This window comes from Electrophorus electricus, chromosome 21 (genome assembly GCF_013358815.1).
Source record: "Electrophorus electricus isolate fEleEle1 chromosome 21, fEleEle1.pri, whole genome shotgun sequence".
NCBI lineage: Eukaryota > Metazoa > Chordata > Actinopteri > Gymnotiformes > Gymnotidae > Electrophorus > Electrophorus electricus.
Window position 1 is genome coordinate 5,831,336 of NC_049555.1, and position 19,271 is coordinate 5,850,606.

Consider the following 19,271-nt stretch of genomic DNA (forward strand, 5'->3'; position numbering starts at 1 on the left):
GAAAACCACAGGGCAATGACACACAGGTGTGCACACACACTCACTCTCTCCCAAACACACGCTTATTCTCACTCAAACACACATATGCCCATACCCACACCTGATGACTCACCACTGCAAGCACACAAAAAATGTATCATATTTTTAAAAAAAAAACTCCTTTTAATTAATTTCTACATTTATTAGGAGAGCAAAAGAACAGTTCAATAAATATTGTGGCAACATGAACAGAACAAACATAAACAGATTTCATTAAAATAAAATGGCATTGCCTACTTCTGAAGCAACTTTCATTCCCTACATATTTTTCTTTCACTAACACTTAAATACAAACTGTTTTGTGGTAATACTGGCTATGTGAAGATCAGTCCAGAGCGGAACAAAGTGCCTATCTTTAGCTCAAGAGAGAATAGAAAACCACACGAGAAACAGTGTCCATTTTTTGTGTAAAATGTCACAACTTCCAAGTGCAGCTACTGACCTGCTAGGCATTTCAGTCAATCAACTTCCAAGCTGATCAGCCAATCAGTTTGAGCTGAGTGCTCATTTTATCTGGCTTTAGCCTCCAACTTTAAGCCTGAGGGAAGCCGTCCTAAGAACACTACACTCTATCTCTTTATCTCTCTCCTCTTTCTCTCTCTCCCTCCATGTCTATCAGTCTTTTTCCTAGAGAGAATGAACTGCATAGTTTAGAAGAAAGAGACAGAGAAGAGCCCACTCTCACAAGAGGCCGTTTCACACTTCACCGAGCAGACAAAAAAGCAAACGAAACATATCAAACGAATACTCAGTCATTAAGATTTGATGGTTTAAATCCTCATAATGTATCTGGCCTTTCAAATCAGATGACAGCAGATATGCATAATGACCAAACGAGGCCACGAATGGAAAGCACACTATGTGCCATGCGAACGGATGACCTATGACCTATGATGTCAGGGTGCTGTAGCATCTGTCTCACATCACACGGTCCTGCCACGGTCTGGGCTGCTGGTCACAGGTCTTAGAAGAGCCCACGGGCAGCTGTATGACACAGGTTCTTCTGTCAGGAGATGTCTGTGTGGTGGGCTTAACCTCAATCACTCAGCGAGCTCGGAGAACAGGCAAGCAGGACCCATCTCAGAGGAACGACGGTGAAGGACCCAGAGAACAAACACACTCACCACAACCCATCTCAGAGTGATGGCGGTGCAGGATCTGGGACCCAAACACATAGATTCTTTGGTTTTTAGAAGAAAAAAAACCTCAGAAAGTAAGTTTGTTTTTGGGGTTACAACATAGGTTACGATTGAGCTAGAAGTTGTGTATCCATGGTGACAAGCAATGTGCTCAAGAACTTTTGCGGTGCTCAGCTATAAAAAATACAAATAAAAAAGAGAACAAGCAACTGTACGAGCAGTTATCCAGGACAGGAAGTCCAACCCACAGTGATCACCAGTCATTTTGCTTCTCTTTAATGCTATATGTGACAGGAAGAGGGAGAACTGAAAGATGGTTGTCCTCAGCACACCAGGGCAACACACATCTCCTTTCCCCTTATTCTCACTCTCATTTTTACTTTTTCCCTGTTTTGCTGTTAACGCTCTCTCTTTGTGTCTGTCTGTCTCTGTCTGTCTGTCTCCCTCTTCTGTACCAGCATGAAGTTGTATTCCCTCTCACTACTGAAGAAACAGTGAAAGTAGATGTTAAGAGAAGTCCCAGACACAGCTCCCCACTGAACCCTGACACACCTCCCCTCTGAATCCTGACACACCTCCCCTCTGAACCCTGACACACCTCCCCTCTGAACCCTGACACACCTCCCCTCTGAACCCTGACACACCTCCCCTCTGAACCCTGACACACCTCCCCTCTGAATCCTGACACAGCTCCCCACTGAACCCTGACACAGCTCCCCACTGAACCCTGACACAGCTCCCCTCTGAACCCTGACACAGCTCCCCTCTGAACCCTGACACAGCTCCCCTCTGAACCCTGACACAGTTCCCCTCTGAACCCTGACACAGCTCCCCTCTGAATCCTGACACAGCTCCCCACTGAACCCTGACACAGCTCCCCAATGAACCCTGACACAGCTCCTCTGAATCCTGACACAGCTCCCCACTGAACCCTGACACAGCTCCCCACTGAACCCTGACACAGCTCCCCTCTGAACCCTGACACAGCTCCCCTCTGAACCCTGACACAGCTCCCCTCTGAACCCTGACACAGCTCCCCTCTGAACCTTGACACAGCTACATCATACGGAGGATGTATGTAATGTGCAGCACTTCCTAAATCCTTCTCAGAGGAAGTTGTGCTGCTTGAAGGTGACAGAAGCGAGGCTTCTCATTAAGAGAGGTGACTTCCTCTTGCTTGAGCGGATAAGATTGGGGGAGTGTGTGGGGCTTGGCCTAAGGACTGTTTCCATGGTCTGTCAGCACTTAGGCTACAGGAAGTGGAAGGATGCATCTCAAATCGTAAAACTAGAAGAGGAATAAGGGATTAAAGTGCACTGCTTCCCTCTCTACCCCTCTCTCTCTCTCTCTCTCTCTCTCTCTCTCTCTCTCTCTCTCTCTACCTTTATCTTGTGTGGATAGAGGGACATCCACAGCCACAATTCCCCTTCCTTTCTCTACACCCCCCACCCCCATCATTTCCCAGAATGCATTTCTTCCTTCAAATTCAGTCACATGACTGTGCAGCTCTTTGCTTTTTCCTTGCGTAGGTCCGTTGTCACGGCAGCCAGGTCCGGTCTGCTGGGCATGTGTGAGATGCGCTTGGTGGAGCGGGCAGATTTGCTGCGCTTCACGTTCTTGTGGCTCTTGTTGACGCAGGCGAGCGTCGCCATGTGGAAAATGTCCCGAACACTGTTCTCTGACTGCAGCGCTGAGCACTCTATATACGGGGCAGAGATCTGCTTAGCCATCGCAGAGCCCTGAGAGAGAGAGAGAGAGAGAGAGAGAGAGAGAGAGAGAGAGAGAGAGAGAGAGAAAACAGAGACTGTCACCAGATCATCACCACAAATCTGACAGTAATTAGCAATTAACAAATAGCCTTGTTCATTTTTTTAAATTGCTAGATTCCTCCATGTCCGATTTCATTTCAAATCCAGTCCTAATTCAGTTTGTTCCCTCCAATCTGATGAAGACTGACATGCTCTTAATCTGAAGCATCTTACATTTGATCTTGAATTTAACCTTCGTTCACCAACTACGGCATCGTAATTGCTTTCAAAATGACTGGGATGATAAGCCAAGATGACACAGCCAAGTCCTTAACGATCCCGTAGTCATAACAAGGGGCTAATTACAGACTGAGAAAATCAAACCGTCTGCATCAAATATGGGGAGCGCTATGCACAGTGATGCTGCACACAGACTAATGTTGTAGCTCACGCCTCTAAACCCCTTTAGGTGCCCCAGAGGAGATAATGACCTTGAGGCAATGTTTTCAGTTTCAGCCACGTGCTGATCTAGGAACGAAAGACACTTCTGTCACAGAAATACACTGAACGGTTGGGCTTTGAGTTTGGTTCTAAGCTTGCAAAATGTTTGGCCCCATTTGTCCGATGGCTGTGTCCTTACCTGGTCATATGACACCGGAGTCTGCCTGTGATTGGACAGCTCCACCAAGGTGGTGAGGTCTGTCCTCAGGTCCGACTTGCAGCCGACAAGCAGCATCTTGGTGTTGGGACAGAATTCCTGGATTTCTCCTTTCCACTGCAGGAAAACAGACAGCAAGTAATGAGGTCCGCAGGAACCTGGAGGGTGCCGAAAAGAGGCTCCCGTTACCTTTCCCCGCCGGACACACCCTCTCCTGCTGTTCCCCTCCTCTGCTGTCATGCCTTTCATTGATCTGTCTCTTTCAGTTTAAGCCTCTCATGCAGTTCCTCCCTCTATCGTTTTCTCGCCCCTTTGGCTTTCATATATGCAGTGCTACAGGTGATTCACATTCTGTTGCCCAGAAGACCAAAGACTAAGATGTGTGTGTGTGTGTGTGTGTGTGTGTGTGTGTGTGTGTGTGTGTGTGTGTGTGTGTGTGTGTGTGTGTGTATGAGACAGAGTATGTGTGGATGTGAGTGAGTGTACAATATTGGTGAATGTGCTGCAGTTTGGCTCTTCTTTGTGGTTGCCGGATCAGGTTGGCCCAGACACACACGGGTGATTGTTGGCTTGGAAACACGAGTGGATATCTCTCTCCCTTTCCCATAATCCACAGCAGCACGTTTCACTCCAGAGCACCTGATGGTCCCCTCTGAGCTCACTGCGGAAGGCACCCTTCACTCTGACCTAGGACCAGCTTCCACCCGCGTTTACACATCCTATCCAGTGCAGAGGGATTCCACAAGCCGACCTCAGACCTGCCTGAAGAGGTGACTTCTACTGATAATCTTTCATTAATGCTGACGGTGCTGCTTTCCTGCATCTTTTGCTCTGCAGGTGCACACACACTTCCAGAAAACACCTGCTCTGAACTGGGGACACATAATCCAACCAGACATGCTGAGAGAGGAGATTTTAACCAGGCCCACACAAAGGCAGGCCATGCTTGGGTATGTCGATAGAGAACAGGACGCGTCACCATGTCAGCCAAAACGCACGACAGTGAGAGACGAGCAACCAAAGAAACAACCCTGCTGAGACATGCTAACCTTCTTGAGGACACTGTCCAGAGTCTCGGGGCGGCTGATGTCGAAGCACACGATGACAGCATCCGAGTCTGGGTACGAGAGCGGCCTGACGTTGTCGTAATACGGTGAGCCTGGGGGGCAGAGCGGGCAGAAAGGACAGTAACGGTCACCATATGGGAGGGACAAACACACACGCAGACACACACACTCACATACGCATATGCATGCAAACACACACACTGAACAGAAATCTGATTCCGAGTAAACTAAAAGAGGAAGTACTCAGGCCTGCCACTAAACAGAGATTAGGAGATATTAGACATTCCAAAAGTTCAGGCATAACAGACACTCTGCTGTTAGACGGTTTACTGAGTCCCGTCTAGAGTTCCAGCAATACATGGATGTGAGGGCCGTACGAGACTTATGGAGGTGAGGGCCGTACGAGACTTGGGGAGGTGAGGGCCGTACGAGACTTGGGGAGGTGAGGGCCGTACGAGACTTGGGGAGGTGAGGCCCGTACGAGACACGCGGAGACACCAGTGAGTAGACTTCACGCTCTCTCACTGGGGAAACCTCAACAGCTCTGAAACCTTTGCTAACAAGTAGTGTTTGGGCAAAATTAAAATTCTTAATGTGTGGGATGTAAAAAGCAGCAGTATTGGTGGGACAGAGAGAGAGAGAGAGAAACAGGAGGTTTGAAAACTTACTACAACCCACATGTAAAATGACCTCTCAGCCAAGAATCTGGAGAATTTAGTTTCTAACCTGACTCGTGGGAGGTCTGCTCTGAATCAGAAAAACACACACACACACACCTCACATACGACGCACCACACAAACACAGGATGGGGGTGGGCTTACCACCACCATCCTACTTCACCCATTAATATTCCAGGCATGAAGAGTACATAGTCAAAGAGGAAACCCATGTTGATCATATGTCCACTCAACTCACTAGAGGCTCTGAGGGGGACAGAGAAGGAGCGAGAGAGAGAGAGAGCGAGAAGTACAAGACGATGAAAATCTTTCGTATGGACCAGTCCTCAGGAACTAAGGAGACTTTGCTGTATATTTAATTTTACATACAGTGTAATTAAGCACTTGCTTATTACTGATAGACCACATCATGTCCTAAGCAGATGGTAAAGGGCTCTGGATGTGGTTGTGTATGGAACTATGTATATGTTTGTGTGTGTGTGTGTGTGTGTGTGTGTGTGTGTGTGTGTGTGTGTGTGTGTGTGTGTGTGTGTGTGTGTGTGTGTGTGTGCGCACGCGCGCACATGTGTGTGTGTGTAATTCCACACCACCACATGTTTGAAGGAAGAACATTCCTTACTCAGAGATTTCTTCAGCTGTGCTCTTGGATCTCTAACACACACACACTCACACACTGGAGCTTGTGGAGTAAAGTGTGGATTTAAGATTTAGGCTGCTGTTCAGTGGTGTGTGTGCTACAGAGTTCTGGTCCTATAGTAGCTCCCTGTTCATTGGTGTGTGTGCTACAGAGTTGTGGTGCTATAGTAACTCCCTGTTCAGTGGTGTGTGTGATACAGAGTTCTGGTCATATAGTAACTCCCTGTTCAGTGGTGTGTGTGCTGGCGCTATAAGATCAACATTATGAGCTTAACCTGTAAGTTACACATTCCAAATGGCTGCTAACAGCGCAAAAGCAATATCACACATTTCATTCACAAACAGAGGAGACGAGCTTTTTGAAATGCCATCACGCATGCCGGCCAACAAGGTGAGAATCCTCATAATCCTCAGCCATACAACATTTCTGTCTCACAACACACTCCTCCACCATTACAACACCCCCACACCCCTTCCCTGGGCCACAATGGGCGTCTTTGTCGGGCAGGCCGGTGGCGGGAACCTTGCCGTCTGTGGTATGTGAGGCATGCAGGTCTTGGCCACTCAGCTCAGAGTAATGACCCGCTCTCCTGAGCCTGGAGTCCAGCACAAGCAGTGACCTCAGACCAGTCACTGACCTCAGACCAGTTACTGACCTCAGACCAGTCACACAGGAAGATGATTTTAGTTAATAATAGAAGTATTTAAATTCTAAAGCCCCAGTAAACCTTCTGGCAGAACCAGAGACCTAACAAATCTATATGAAACATCTTCACACAGAAGACACTGAAAAAAAACACCATACACTGACAAAATGAAGTAATTAGCTTTCATTAGCCATAAAGAAACCCCAAATAACACCACTCTATTATCTTCTCATTATATTCCAAGTCATCCTCCAGAATCTTCTCTTTCCTAAAAGAAGCCGAGTTCCGTTCTGGAACGCTGGAAGTTCCACTCTCATCATTTACTAGCTGAGCCTTCTCCATAACCAAATCAAAATCAAAGTCCATCAAAGTGCCATTCAATCAGGAAAAAGCCCTGGGCGCTGGGACACTGAGCAGCAGGGAGCCGCTCAGCCAGTGCTGCTCTGAACAGCCGGGCAGGCGAGAGAAGCACATTTGTCAGCCAGCACAGTAAAGACAGAGAGCGGTCAGGGGCAAACAGCTGAGTTTACCAGGCTCCCGGGCAAGACTTAATGAGGACCATACCGGGTGTCTGAGCATATTATCTGTTCCACAGATAACACAAAGACATTTATGAGGGCCAGCAGTGTGTGTGTGTGTGTGGAGGGGGGGTCTTTAAAGCCTTTCTGACTGCAGGGGTCATGGGGGTTATCAGTAAGGGTCTTAGAGAGAAGGAGGGTGGGAGGTCTAAAGTCAGGAAAGACTGACTGATAGAGTCAGTAGGGAGTAGCTTCTGTTTCCATCTCACACACACACACACACACACACACACACACACACATACACAACACACACATCCGCGCACACACACAACACAAACAACACACACACACACACACACACAACACACACAGGCTGGAGGTGGTCTCTTGTCTCAGACAGGTCATTCTAAAGCACTGTGTCTGATGTGCCGTAAAACATTCACGCTGTCAGGCAGTAGATCTACGTGGAGTTTAAAAGCTGCGGAGAACTAAAGTCAACATTTACATAAAACTAATATTTTTTACAAGTTAGGTTTTTTTTTAATCTAAATCTGAAAACAAGATGTATCAGAAATGAGCAAATGTCAGACTGAACACCATCAGAAAGAGAAACAGCACTGAGGGATGAAAATGTGTCTGAAATCAGGATGATCAATAGACTTAGTGGGAAGGGTCACAACGAGCCAGCTGAGTAATGAAGGAGGTTGCGATTGGCTGACTGAGTGGTGGAAAGGGTTGCGATTCGCTGACTGAGTGGTGGGTGGGGTTGAAGCATTGTGGTGGGGTTGATGGGGCTGCAGCTGTGTCTCTTCCAGCAACACAATGAGAAGAAACCAAGAGGACAGACGACAACCAGCCTGCTATTCAGACATGAGAGTATCTTACTGTACACCACAACAGGAGAGAGAGAGACAGAGAGAGAGAGAGAGAGAGAGAGAGAGAGAGATGAAAGAAGAATGGGACAGGAAAAGGCAAACCATTAGGAACTGGAGTCAGTGGTATCAGTCTGGAAACGACATAATAAGATTTAAGATGAAAGTGTTCACCAACAACTCACAATTACCATTAATAAATGGTGTAGAACTGTTCTTTCTACTGGATTAGGATGACCTTAACCATGGCGAAAGCTTTGGAAGCAAATTAATAATCGCTGCATTGATTAACAGTACCAAGCACTGTGATTAAGACACAATAAGAACTCTCTTGCCAACACAGTCACTGTCCTGTGATACTGTAAGACTGATACTGTTCTGTTCTCTCCCTCCTTCTCACCCATCACCCCAATATTGAAATGCATTTGTGCAGCATGTTACTAAATGTACAAGTTACTAATTTGTTATTACCTCTATATACACTTATATACCAACGAAAATTAAAGGGTTTTAATGATAATGCGCGTCTAGTGCGCGCAGCGCAGCCCCACAGTTATCACTAGATCCATCTCACACTAAGCACCTGGGAATTTTAATCGCGTCCGTTCTAAATCCTAAGCAAGTCATTCGCAACCGCTAAAGCCATTAAATCCACGAGTAGCGTTAAAAAAAAGGAAGGAAATGGGGAAACCCAGAGAAGCACAGGACTCGAGGACGGCGTCAGCGCGGGCAGCCTCAGTAAGGCTTCATCGGCCAGGCTGGTCAGGCTCCACACAAAAGCAGCCCGACAGGCCGCTACGCTCTACCCAAGAGAAAAGACGGAATGAATCCGGGATCTGCGAGACAGCAGACCGCAAGAGGGTCAGAAAAGTTGTCAGGCTGAGTGAGCAAATTGGTAGCAGGCTGCAGGAATGAGGCCTCCTGGGGAACCTTCGGTGAGCATGAAAAGTCACCCACACTAATCTACACACAAACATACTTACACACGCGCGAGGTACAGGGATAGCGGCGCAGGCATGACCAGACAGCCTGATTTTAGCATGAGTAAATTTCCACATTGTAAGCTATACTTCATGTAAGCAGTCAGAACCCAACCATGTTCGTGCATTCCCTTACAGCTAGTAAATCGATACGGGCAGCAGTTTACTCATGGATACAGCTTCCATTCCTCCTAGTTCCTACACGAACACAGGAGTGATACTGCAGTCACGTTCTCGTCACACCCTATAATGAGACACACCCCTATGGGTGTGTGTGTGTGTGTGTGTGTGTGTGTGTGTGTGTGTGTGTGTGTGTGTGTGTTCGCGATGGACTAGGAACAACTGCGCCTGCCGCTGCTGTCTTATCTGGCCGGCTGTTGAACTGTCCGTTACAAACATTTAAGAAAGTCCTAAATATTTGGTAGTGTGACGCGCCGGGAGGAGAAGGACGAGCCTAAAACAAACGTCACGACGCTTAAGATGCGGCAAAGTCGGAACTATTGACCCAATAGCGACATTACCGCGGCTGTGCACACACACCCACACCCAGCACGCCGGGGCATGCCAGGGTCATCCGGGTAGGAACTACACACCCAACAACACCCAGCCGCTTCCTACTGATGACTGCTAAACAGGATTTATATGAATCATTTCATTTAAAGCAGTCTTCTCCAACTTCTCTAAAATGACATCGGTACATGTCAAGGGAAAAGGTATGACTACATTTCGCGTGTTGTAAGGTAATTATATTGAAAGCGCAATATCGTATAGTTAAAATGACTATAAAATTACGCTATAAATCAGCGACATGAACTAACATAATTATTTATTCTTACCTGACGTGTCCCACAGACTGAGTTCAATTCTTTGTGTGTCAATTTCAAAACTTGCTGTGTAATTTTCAAATACGGTGGGAACATAATTCTACAAAAAAAAGACAGAATGTAGTCAGTTCGCATTGAGCAAATGATGAATGATTACCAAACATATGGCATAACACAAAAACGTAACTACGCTCATATCTTAGGCAAGTGGGCTTACCTCTGGAAAGCAGTCCTTTGCAAAAACGTGGAGTAAGGCCGTCTTCCCACACTGGCTGTCCCCTACGACCACTATCTTACATTTAACACTCTGACTCGGATCCATTCCGGACTGAAGGGGCAGTTTCTGGCATGTCCTTCGCTCTTTCATTGATGATCTCTTTTTTTTTAAGAGGAGTCCGTAAAGGCACCGGAGAGGAGCAAAGAGAAGAGCGGCTTCGGCTGCGCGTGGGCTCTTCCTCCCCGTGACTCCCCGTTACGTCCTTCGGTTACCGAAATCCCAAACTCCGGGTTCACGGTGCGCCGGCGTTTTATACGCGGTGTTGCAACCAATCACTGCCCTTCCAACAACACGGCTGCTCCGCCTCCTCCCTCCGCCCGTCACGCGCAGGCTTTGTGCTTTTCCAATAATGCATCAAATCCTGTGACCGCTTTTGCTTGGACAAGCCATTATAAGTGAATCGGTAAAACTGGCCTCAGGTCAGTTTAACAGCGGAACTTTGAGCCTATAAGAGCCGATAAAGACAATGCAAAAGAGGCCGGCGCGAGCTCCCACGCCTAGAGTTGGGAGCGCGCTACTCAGTTTCACGCTTGTTGCCGCGCGGCTGCTCGCCAGAAAAGCAAGTCACACGTGACGGAAACAGTACGGCGCTACATTCTTCCGTCTGAAGAGGCGATTTACACGAATGAAGAAAGCCACTTCACGTTTCGACTAGTTTCGTGTGTGTTATGTTGTCCTAGAAGAAGCGCGATTGCGCGTTCACTCTGTTTTCTGAGTGCAATGCGTCCACGAGCGGTGGGAGCGAACCGAAAAGTATTCCTCATATACACAGCCTGTGCCAACAGTGCAAAACATAAATGGCACAAAAAACCCTTGCGGTCCCATCTTTGCCATGGAAATTGTCATGGAAGCTAGAAGCGGCGGGGGGGGGGTTCTGTAATAGCGAGACTGACAAGATAACTGCCAGGCTGCCTAATAGTTTCTATTTATTACAGGACAGGTAGTCAGTTTAATCAAACCTACCCAACAGCCCTTTTATTTATAGACTATTACCTAAGCAGCTATGTACTGGAAGGGTGAGACTCAGAATAACATCAAATGTCTGATAATACAGACTAATAGCATAGACAGGGATAAGTAAATAAGTCATTTTACACCTTTAATACTTGTATGCAGTTAAAACTCACAGTGTGTAGGTGTAGCCAGCACACCAGTGATGAGAACGGTGTATGTTAGCCGACAGGGCAGTTGCCATTTTGCTACGCAGGATCTCATGGGCTTGTGTCTAGAAGCCTCTGATGCCGGTGTGGGGACACCAGGGGTGTGTGTTGCAGCATTCTTGCGAGGGCCACATCCGGAGGAAGAGCTTTCAGAGGGACGCGTGGCGTTTATTATGTGTCAGCTTTCATCTGTGTAAAGTTCTGTGCCAGCTTCTCGTTATTCGATACTGATGTTGGCTCGCATTCATATTAGGACGAAAACAGCATGTTGGGATATCTATATTGCACAGGCAAACTCTGCAGTAAGTATTAACAAGTGATACTTTGCACATCTCTAATGCATACAGAGCAATGCACTCATTTTATTCTCTGCGTTGCAGCTCATTTTTCCAGGGCTTGTTCCGGCCTGTCATAAGGGTCATGTGTCCTCTCTACCAGCATGGGACAAAGGCTACCAGGACGGGGACACCAGTGAGCACTTCCTCTGAGCTTTAAAGTTGCTCAATTCTCTGACCAGAATTCACTGTGCTGGACTTAATGGTGTAGTATAAATGTATGTTATAATAGACTACTCATCACCTCTATCTAATAAATCTGTATACAGATCAATACACTTACCAGCCACTATTATTAAGTTACCTATTAGAATATATTAATAATGAGGCCATTTTCACACCAGCAGTGACACCGACACAAGAACAAAAACAAAACAAAACCCACCGACCTTGCTGTGCCTGACCCACCTGTACCGGGTCAACACCCACAACCACACTAATCCCAGTACCGGCATGGAGGTTGTGGTTAGACACGGAGCTGTTATAAATGAGGTAGATGGCACCTGAGTCAAGTCAGATGAAGATTATTTATTTATATAGAGCTTTTTACAACACAGGTTGTCACAAAGCAGCTTTATGCATGTATGGGTCCAAATCTATAATGAGCAAGCCAGAGGCGACAGTGGCAAGGAAAAACTCCCTGGGCAGAATTAAGGAAGGATCCTTGGGAGGATCAGAACTCAAGAGGGAATCCATCCTCCTTCTGTGGCCCAGCTAATAAACAGTCCAAGCTTCATTACATTATGTTTCGTCCACTTGGTATAGATGACAAGCTAATGGTGCAGAATTGTCTACTAGTAAAATTCTTCTATAAGACAAGAGCCAGTGTGTGTAGGTAGAAAGTAGGTGTTTGGACTAAAGCACTCAGCAGTGACAAGTGTTGATTGTCCATGGCGTGTGGTGTGCAGTGAGACATGTTCAACAGAGCTGTTTGTTTAATATTTCTACTTCACGCCCCATGATGACGATAGCTGTTTAGTAAGGGAGGCTGCTGATGTCTGCGCTGCTCCCGCACAGCTGCTGTTCCCCCGGCTGTCCTTTCGGAAAGGTGACAGGGACAGGAAGTGTAAAGGAAAGAATGGGAACTCAAACCAGAACGCAATTCAATAGCCGTGGAACACACAAGATCCGTGTGTAGCCATCCATTAGTAGTCCAATGAGAGCTAACACGCACACACCACATACACACACACATGCACACATTCTTTTTCCTGATCAGGGAGCGGATGATCTTAAAAGGCATCGGGTTGCAGTGTGGGAATGGGACAGGGTGGGGATGTGTGTGTGTGTGTGTGTGTGTGTGTACAGACAGGGTGCTCATATTACAGGTGTTGCATGGAATGTGTGACCCCACCCACCCTGAGCAAAGAAACTGAGGATCTGAGGCTCAACAGACCCAGAGCTATAAAAATGTACACAATATTATAACCATTAAAACAGGCTATAGGACAAGACTCAAAGATTAACAATCCATCATTATTTCACTAATTAATTCAACCTTGTTAACACCACTGCTCTATGCATCTTTAATTTACCCTAGCTGTCTGCCATGGACTGTCATAATTATACAGGAAACATGAAGTGTGTGGTAAAGTGTTTGCATATGTGCACATGTGTACATTGGCTGAGGGGGGGTTTCCTTCCCCTAACTGCAAATAGATTAGTTGCATCCCCACCTAAATGGATGACTTAAGATTTCCATCAAAGGTAGGGGACAACCTCCCACGTCAGGTCATCAAGATCTGGCTTTAATTTGCCATCAGAGGCCAAAATGTTAATTAAGAGATCATTACAGTACAGCCACGTTGTTACTCCAAATGAGGAGCACATTGCGCAAGGTCAGACCTCAGCGGCGATCAGCCCATCTCTGTTAAATAAGATTTGACAGGCCGACATATGAGCATGCTTATGTAACCCCCAGGGTGAGCTATAGTGTACTCTCCACTATCCTACATAATCACCAGCATTACACATAATTACACTGGGGCAGTTAAAATGTGCCTTGAAGCCATTGCAGTACATGTTGAATTCTGAACATAAATGACATAAGGGAACTATGTCTATGATTCGGTTAGGACCTGCACTGCACTTTAGCTCTAGTCAAATTCTCACAGATATTCAGCAAGACAGGAGGAAGTCATTGTAAAAAAAAAAGTCTGTCAGGAATGTTTGAAAAATAAGACCTGACTTCAGGAACAATGATTAGAATATAATGGCTGCAGTCTTCGTAACAAAACGTGGAAAAAACAACCCGTTTTGGAGTTGTGCATCAGAGGAAACGTCTCAGATGAGGAGTAAAGCAGATGAGCGCTAATGCAAGCTTTAATCTCAGATCATGATTAATGCACACTTTAATCTCAGGGTGAGGACTAATGCAAGATTTAATTTCAGACGAGGACTAATGTAGGCCTTAATCTCAGATGAGGACTAACAGGTTTGAATCAGACATGTGTCCTTCAACCTCACTTAGTTTCTTTCTCATAACTCCAGACAGCACTTGGCTCAGAAGGGAGGATTTCTGAGACAGGCATCTTCTTCTGACTCGACCAAAGAGGAAGCCCCCACCTGGGTTCCGCAGCCAAAACCCATCAGCTCCAGGTCTCCAGGAAACACTGAGATAAAGCGGCATTCCCGGATGTTTCTCGATGTCTGAGGGGAGCCAAGGAAGCCAGCACTGGGAAAAACACATGTCCCATTCAGCACAGAAAACGCTATCCAATCGCTTCATGCCTGATGTGGGAATAAGGCAGAGGCTGGCAAGGCCTGTAACAGGACCCTGCTCATGTAATGGGACCCTGCTTGAGGCTGGCGAGGCCTGTTACAGGACCCTGCTCATGTAACGGATCCTGCTCGAGGCTGGCAAGGACTATTACGGGACCTTGCTCATGTAACAGGACCCTGCTCGAGCCTGGTAAGGCCTGTTACAGGACCCTGCTCATGTAACGGATCCTGCTCGAGGCTGGCGAGGACTATTACGGGACCCTGCTCATGTAACGGGACCCTGTTCAAGCCTGGCGAGGCCTGTTACAGAACCCTGCTCATGTAATGGGACCATGCTCGAGGCTGGCGAGGACTATTAAGGGACTCTGCTCATGTAACGGTTCCTGCTTGAGACTGGCAAGGACTATTACAGGACCCTGCTCATGTAACGGGACCCTGTTCGAGCCTGGCGAAGCCTGATACAGAACCCTGCTCATGTAATGGGACCATGCTCGAGGCTGGCGAGGACTATTAAGGGACTCTGCTCATGTAACGGTTCCTGCTTGAGGCTGGCATGGACTATTACGGGACCCTGCTCATGTAACGGGCAGGAAGAGTTCTGTAACCTAGTGAATCAGGTAACAAAACGTCTGTAATGCTTGATTTTGTAGCGGTGGGCTGATGTGAAGACATGGACCTTTCCACATGGGACCCAGTGCGCTAGTCATTGATGTTGTCATACTGATAGCACGCCTCTCTGAACCAGACCTGCTTGCTAGTGTCGCGTGGGCTTTGAAAAGCACAGATTACTGTGACACATACCATTTTGTGCAAATCTCATCTTTATCTCTCTGATGTTGATAAGATGAGATGCTTCATCAACTCCACATCTAGAAATGTCACATCTCATTATAAACCCATTCACATCTCAGACTGATAAGTAACAGATAATCATTACCGCAGTCTCATCTCTCTACTGGGTTAGCAATCATATCTTGGCAGTAGGGCCCACACAGTAAAATGAATCTTCTTGATTTAAATTAACTCGTACATGGTTCATTTTCAGTGTAACACCATAAGGAGGTAAAGTGGACTCAAATGAACCCTTGAAGATGTAATTTAACAGCGGTGAGGAGGTATATGCAGTATGAAAGCTGCAGCCATGAGGACTTCTCAGTGTATGCCATCAGCAGCCTAAAGGTGGGGGGGTTCACGTACCACACACCCAGATAAAAGAAACGAATCACACACATGCTCTTACTTCCTCACTCTCTGTTCTCCCCCTGTCAATCTCTCCATGTCTGTGGGTGCGGGTGGGGGTGTGGGTGTGGGTGCGGGCTTTTCCACAAACACCTTTGTCACCTTTCTTTGATAGCCTTACGCAGCGGCCTGCATTGATGGAGGTCTTTGTGTGTGTGTGCATAGGGAGCCAAACTACAAGGCTCTCACTAGGAGCTCACACTGGCATGCAGCCTTTGATCTCCTTAAGTGCTCTCAGACCCTCAGCAGGTTTTAAGGAAGTGAGTGTGTATGTGTGTGTGTGTGTTGTAATAACTGAGGTCATTAGGCACCAAAGACTGGGGTCGTGCCATGTTTTTGATGTTTGTCTGGTTGCAGTTTTACGACGCAGGTTAGGATTATATGAGTTCACACACTTACACATACATACACAATAATTAAATGATCTCAACACATAAACCTGCAGTACATACACCACCTGGATTTAACTAAGCAAATTGGTAAGAGCCTCCCATTGGATAATTACTGCATGGGTGATTATGTTTCAGCGGGCAACAAGTTATTTAACCCTAACTGATGCAGTGAGTAGCTTCTCATTTGTTAAACAGTCATGTCGAAAGACACATCCTGTGGTCGTGGAAAAGTTGTTAATCTGTTTCAGAAGGGTCAGATTATTGGCATGCATCAAGCAGAGAAAACATCTAAGGAGATTGCTGAAACTACTAAAATCAGGTTAGGAACTGTCCAACGCATTATTAAAAAGTGGAAGGACAGTGGGGAAATATCATCTTCGAGGAAGGAATGTGGTCGAAAAAAAATCTTGAATGATCGTGATCGGCGATCACTTAAACACGGTGAAATCAAATCGTAGAAACACAACAGACGAACTCAGGAATATGTTTAATAGTGAAAGTAAGCGCATTTCCACACACAATGCGAAGGGAACTCAAGGGATTGGGACTAAACAGCTGGGTAGTCTTAAGAAAACCAAGAAAACCACTTGTCAGTGAGGCTAACTGGCAAAAACGGCTTTGATTTGCTAGGGAGCATAAAGATTGGACTCTGGAGCAATGGAAGAAGGTCATGTGGTCTGATGAGTCCAGATTTACCGTTTCAGAGTGATGGGCGCATCAGGGTAAAAAGAGAGGCGGCTGAAGTGATGCACCCATCATGCCTAGTGCCTACCGTACAAGCCCATCGGGGCAGTTCTATGATCTGGGGTTGCTGCAGTTGGTGAGGTCTAGGTTCAGCAACGTTATGTGCCCAAAGAATGAGGTCCGCTGACTACCTGAATATACTGAACGACCAGGTTATTCCATCAATGGATTTTTTCTTCCCTAATGGCATGGGCATATTCCAAGATGACAATGCCAGGATTCATCGGGCTCAAATTGTGAAAGAGTGGTTCAGGGAGCATGAGACATCATTTTCACACATGGATTGGCCACCACAGAGTCCAGACCTGAACCCCATTGAAAATCTTTGGGATGTGCTGGAGAAGAATTTGCACAGTGGTCCAAATCTCCCATCATCAATGCAAGATCTTGGGGAAAAATTAATGCAACTCTGGGCAGAAATAAATGTTGTGACATTGCAGAAGCTTATGGAAACGTTGCCACAGCAAATGTGTGCCGTAACCAAAGCTAAAGGTGGGCCAACAAAATATTAGAGTGTGACCTTTTTTTGGCCAGGCAGTGTATTTAAACACTGCAAAATCTCTTTCGTCTTATCTCTCCATTCTCAGGGTCCTTCTCCTCTCCCTCTTCTATTTCTCATATACATTCAGTTTCTCTCTTTTCTCTCTCATCTCTTACCTTTATTGTTTTTCTTTTCTCCTTCCTCATTTGTCTCTCTCTCGCTCTCTCGCTCTCATATTGCACATTCGCTGCAGTCCTCCTTCTCTTGCACAAACGCTCTGAAGCATTTGCACAGTATAGACACAGTAGCATATAGTTCGATTGTAGGGTGCCTTGTGTACATTAAAACACGGATATGGCTGAAGACTGCAATACTTCACCTAAATTCATCTATGCTTCTTGGACTGTCTGAATGCCGTGATTCATCAAAACACCCACGGTCATCTGGAATGACCGAGAGTGTTGAGTGTGGTCATGATGTTTACAATATATGAAAAACAAAATATGTGAGGGCTCATATGCAAGATGCAATTTTTTTGTGTGTGTGAAAGCAGTATCGCAAAGTCTAGTATTGCGATAATGATTAACAAATAATATATTGCACATCCCTAGTGCAGATGTATGGGCTCAGTCCAATGTTGGGACTCTATAGCTGGGATGTCCTTCATCCTGTCTAGTCACCCTCTCTCTCTTCCTGGAAATGTATAATCATGCCACATGCATTATCCAAACAAGCCGTGGATATTACTCCACGTCAAACCCACTGCAGATAGCCCCCATTCGACACTCCTCTACTTACTCCTGCTTTAACCTGTACTGTGACATGGTTGCTAGGAACACATGTCTTTCAGTCATCAAAATCTTAGAAGGTTTTGATTTGTGTTGATCTGAGGTTGGTGTGTGGATTTGATCTTTTTGTGAACTCTGAATTTGTCCTAGCTGTGTAAATGGTTAGAAGCAGCCGTGATTATTCTGGCAATGGATTCATTAGTGTAGTTTTACAACTTTACCATTTTATCCAAAGACAACAATTTTTTCCAGTACTTGCTTTGTCAGAGAAACTGCCGAATAAAAGCCCACTGTGACACTACAGTACCCTTGGCATCAAACTGTAACAGTACAGTACCCTTCGCACCATACTGTAACACTGAAGTATACGTGCCACCATACTATGACACTACAGTACCCTTAGCAGTAAAATCAGGCTTTTTACAACAGGATGTATGCAATGTATATGGTGTAAATGTTAAGACACACACAGACCCTCACACACACGCACAGGATTGTGAAGAAGTGTGTGTGCTAAATATACTGAATTTTTTTTGTGGAGAATATTTATACCAGAGAGAAGATGTGATAGTTCAGATGTCCAGGGGCAGTTAGTAAGCACCTTTCTTTGTGCGAGCCTGTGAGTGTGTGTCTGGGTTTGGACAAATGTTTATACAGTTTATTAAATATGTGTTCTTCATCCCAAAGGGCAGACTTGGGTTATTAAACACGAAGTAACACTGTATCTTAAAACTACTGCCTATCTCCAGATGGAGTTATAAGGTACACCAATTCAAATCTCTTACCCCCATATAAACTTCAGCACAAATAACAGTTATTCCCAAATCCTCTGAGCCACAAACACAGATGACTCAAATTCACTATTGAGTGTTCCCAGGAACCACAATGCTTTGAGCTCGGTGGAAACAAAGCCACAGTACACCTGGTAGTCTGCGTCTGCTTGCCAGAGGGACCGAGCTCATATAGCAGGCAGTGAAGTCTGTGTGTACACAGATATCCACAAGCAGATAATTGAGTTTGTGCTTTATAAAGCAGCTAATGTGTCACCATAATCGGACCATTTTCTTTAGGCATCTACCCTGCTGGGCTGCGGCCTCCATCCTGCTACCGAAGCACTCCAGAAAGACCACGGGTGCCTGTCACTCCACCACACTACAGCCCAGACCTCAGCAGCAATCCACTTTAAAGGAACTTTCCTCCATCTTCCTCCACCTTCCTCCTCCTCTTTCATCGACCTTTGGAATTAGGGCTGCTCTGAGACTGATGTCATCACGCAACTCCCCCCAGAAGGCACTCCCCAGTGTTTCAGAACACATTGCTCAGAT

At 46.1% G+C, this 19,271-nt stretch overlaps 1 protein-coding gene and 1 long non-coding RNA gene across 2 annotated transcripts; one reads left to right on the forward strand and one right to left on the reverse strand.

Moving 5' to 3' along the window:
* Positions 1-139: 139 nt before the first annotated feature.
* On the reverse strand, positions 140-10,366 carry rnd3a (Rho family GTPase 3a). The gene is made up of 5 exons (XM_027016625.2): positions 10,027-10,366; positions 9,822-9,909; positions 4,634-4,743; positions 3,567-3,701; positions 140-2,917 (listed from the first exon to the last, which is right to left on the reverse strand). The coding sequence occupies exons 1-5, from the start codon at positions 10,174-10,176 to the stop codon at positions 2,669-2,671; spliced, it is 732 nt and encodes a 243-aa protein (XP_026872426.1). The 5' UTR covers positions 10,177-10,366; the 3' UTR covers positions 140-2,668.
* Positions 8,559-15,281, forward strand: LOC113581462. The gene is made up of 3 exons (XR_003411070.2): positions 8,559-8,940; positions 11,627-11,799; positions 14,072-15,281. It is a non-coding gene; the product is annotated as an uncharacterized LOC113581462 (long non-coding RNA).
* The last annotated feature ends 3,990 nt before the right edge of the window (positions 15,282-19,271 follow it).

Bases quoted from the DNA above. Each gene is read 5' to 3' on its own strand.
- rnd3a (XM_027016625.2), bottom strand. From the start codon at position 10,176: ATGAAAGAGCGAAGGACATGCCAGAAACTGCCCCTTCAGTCCGGAATG. The intron at 4,744-9,821 runs GTAAGAATAAAT...TCTGCCCCCCAG, and splicing joins CAGTCTGTGGGACACGTCAG to GCTCACCGTATTACGACAAC. The intron at 3,702-4,633 runs GTTAGCATGTCT...GTTTTCCTGCAG, and splicing joins TGGACAGTGTCCTCAAGAAG to TGGAAAGGAGAAATCCAGGA.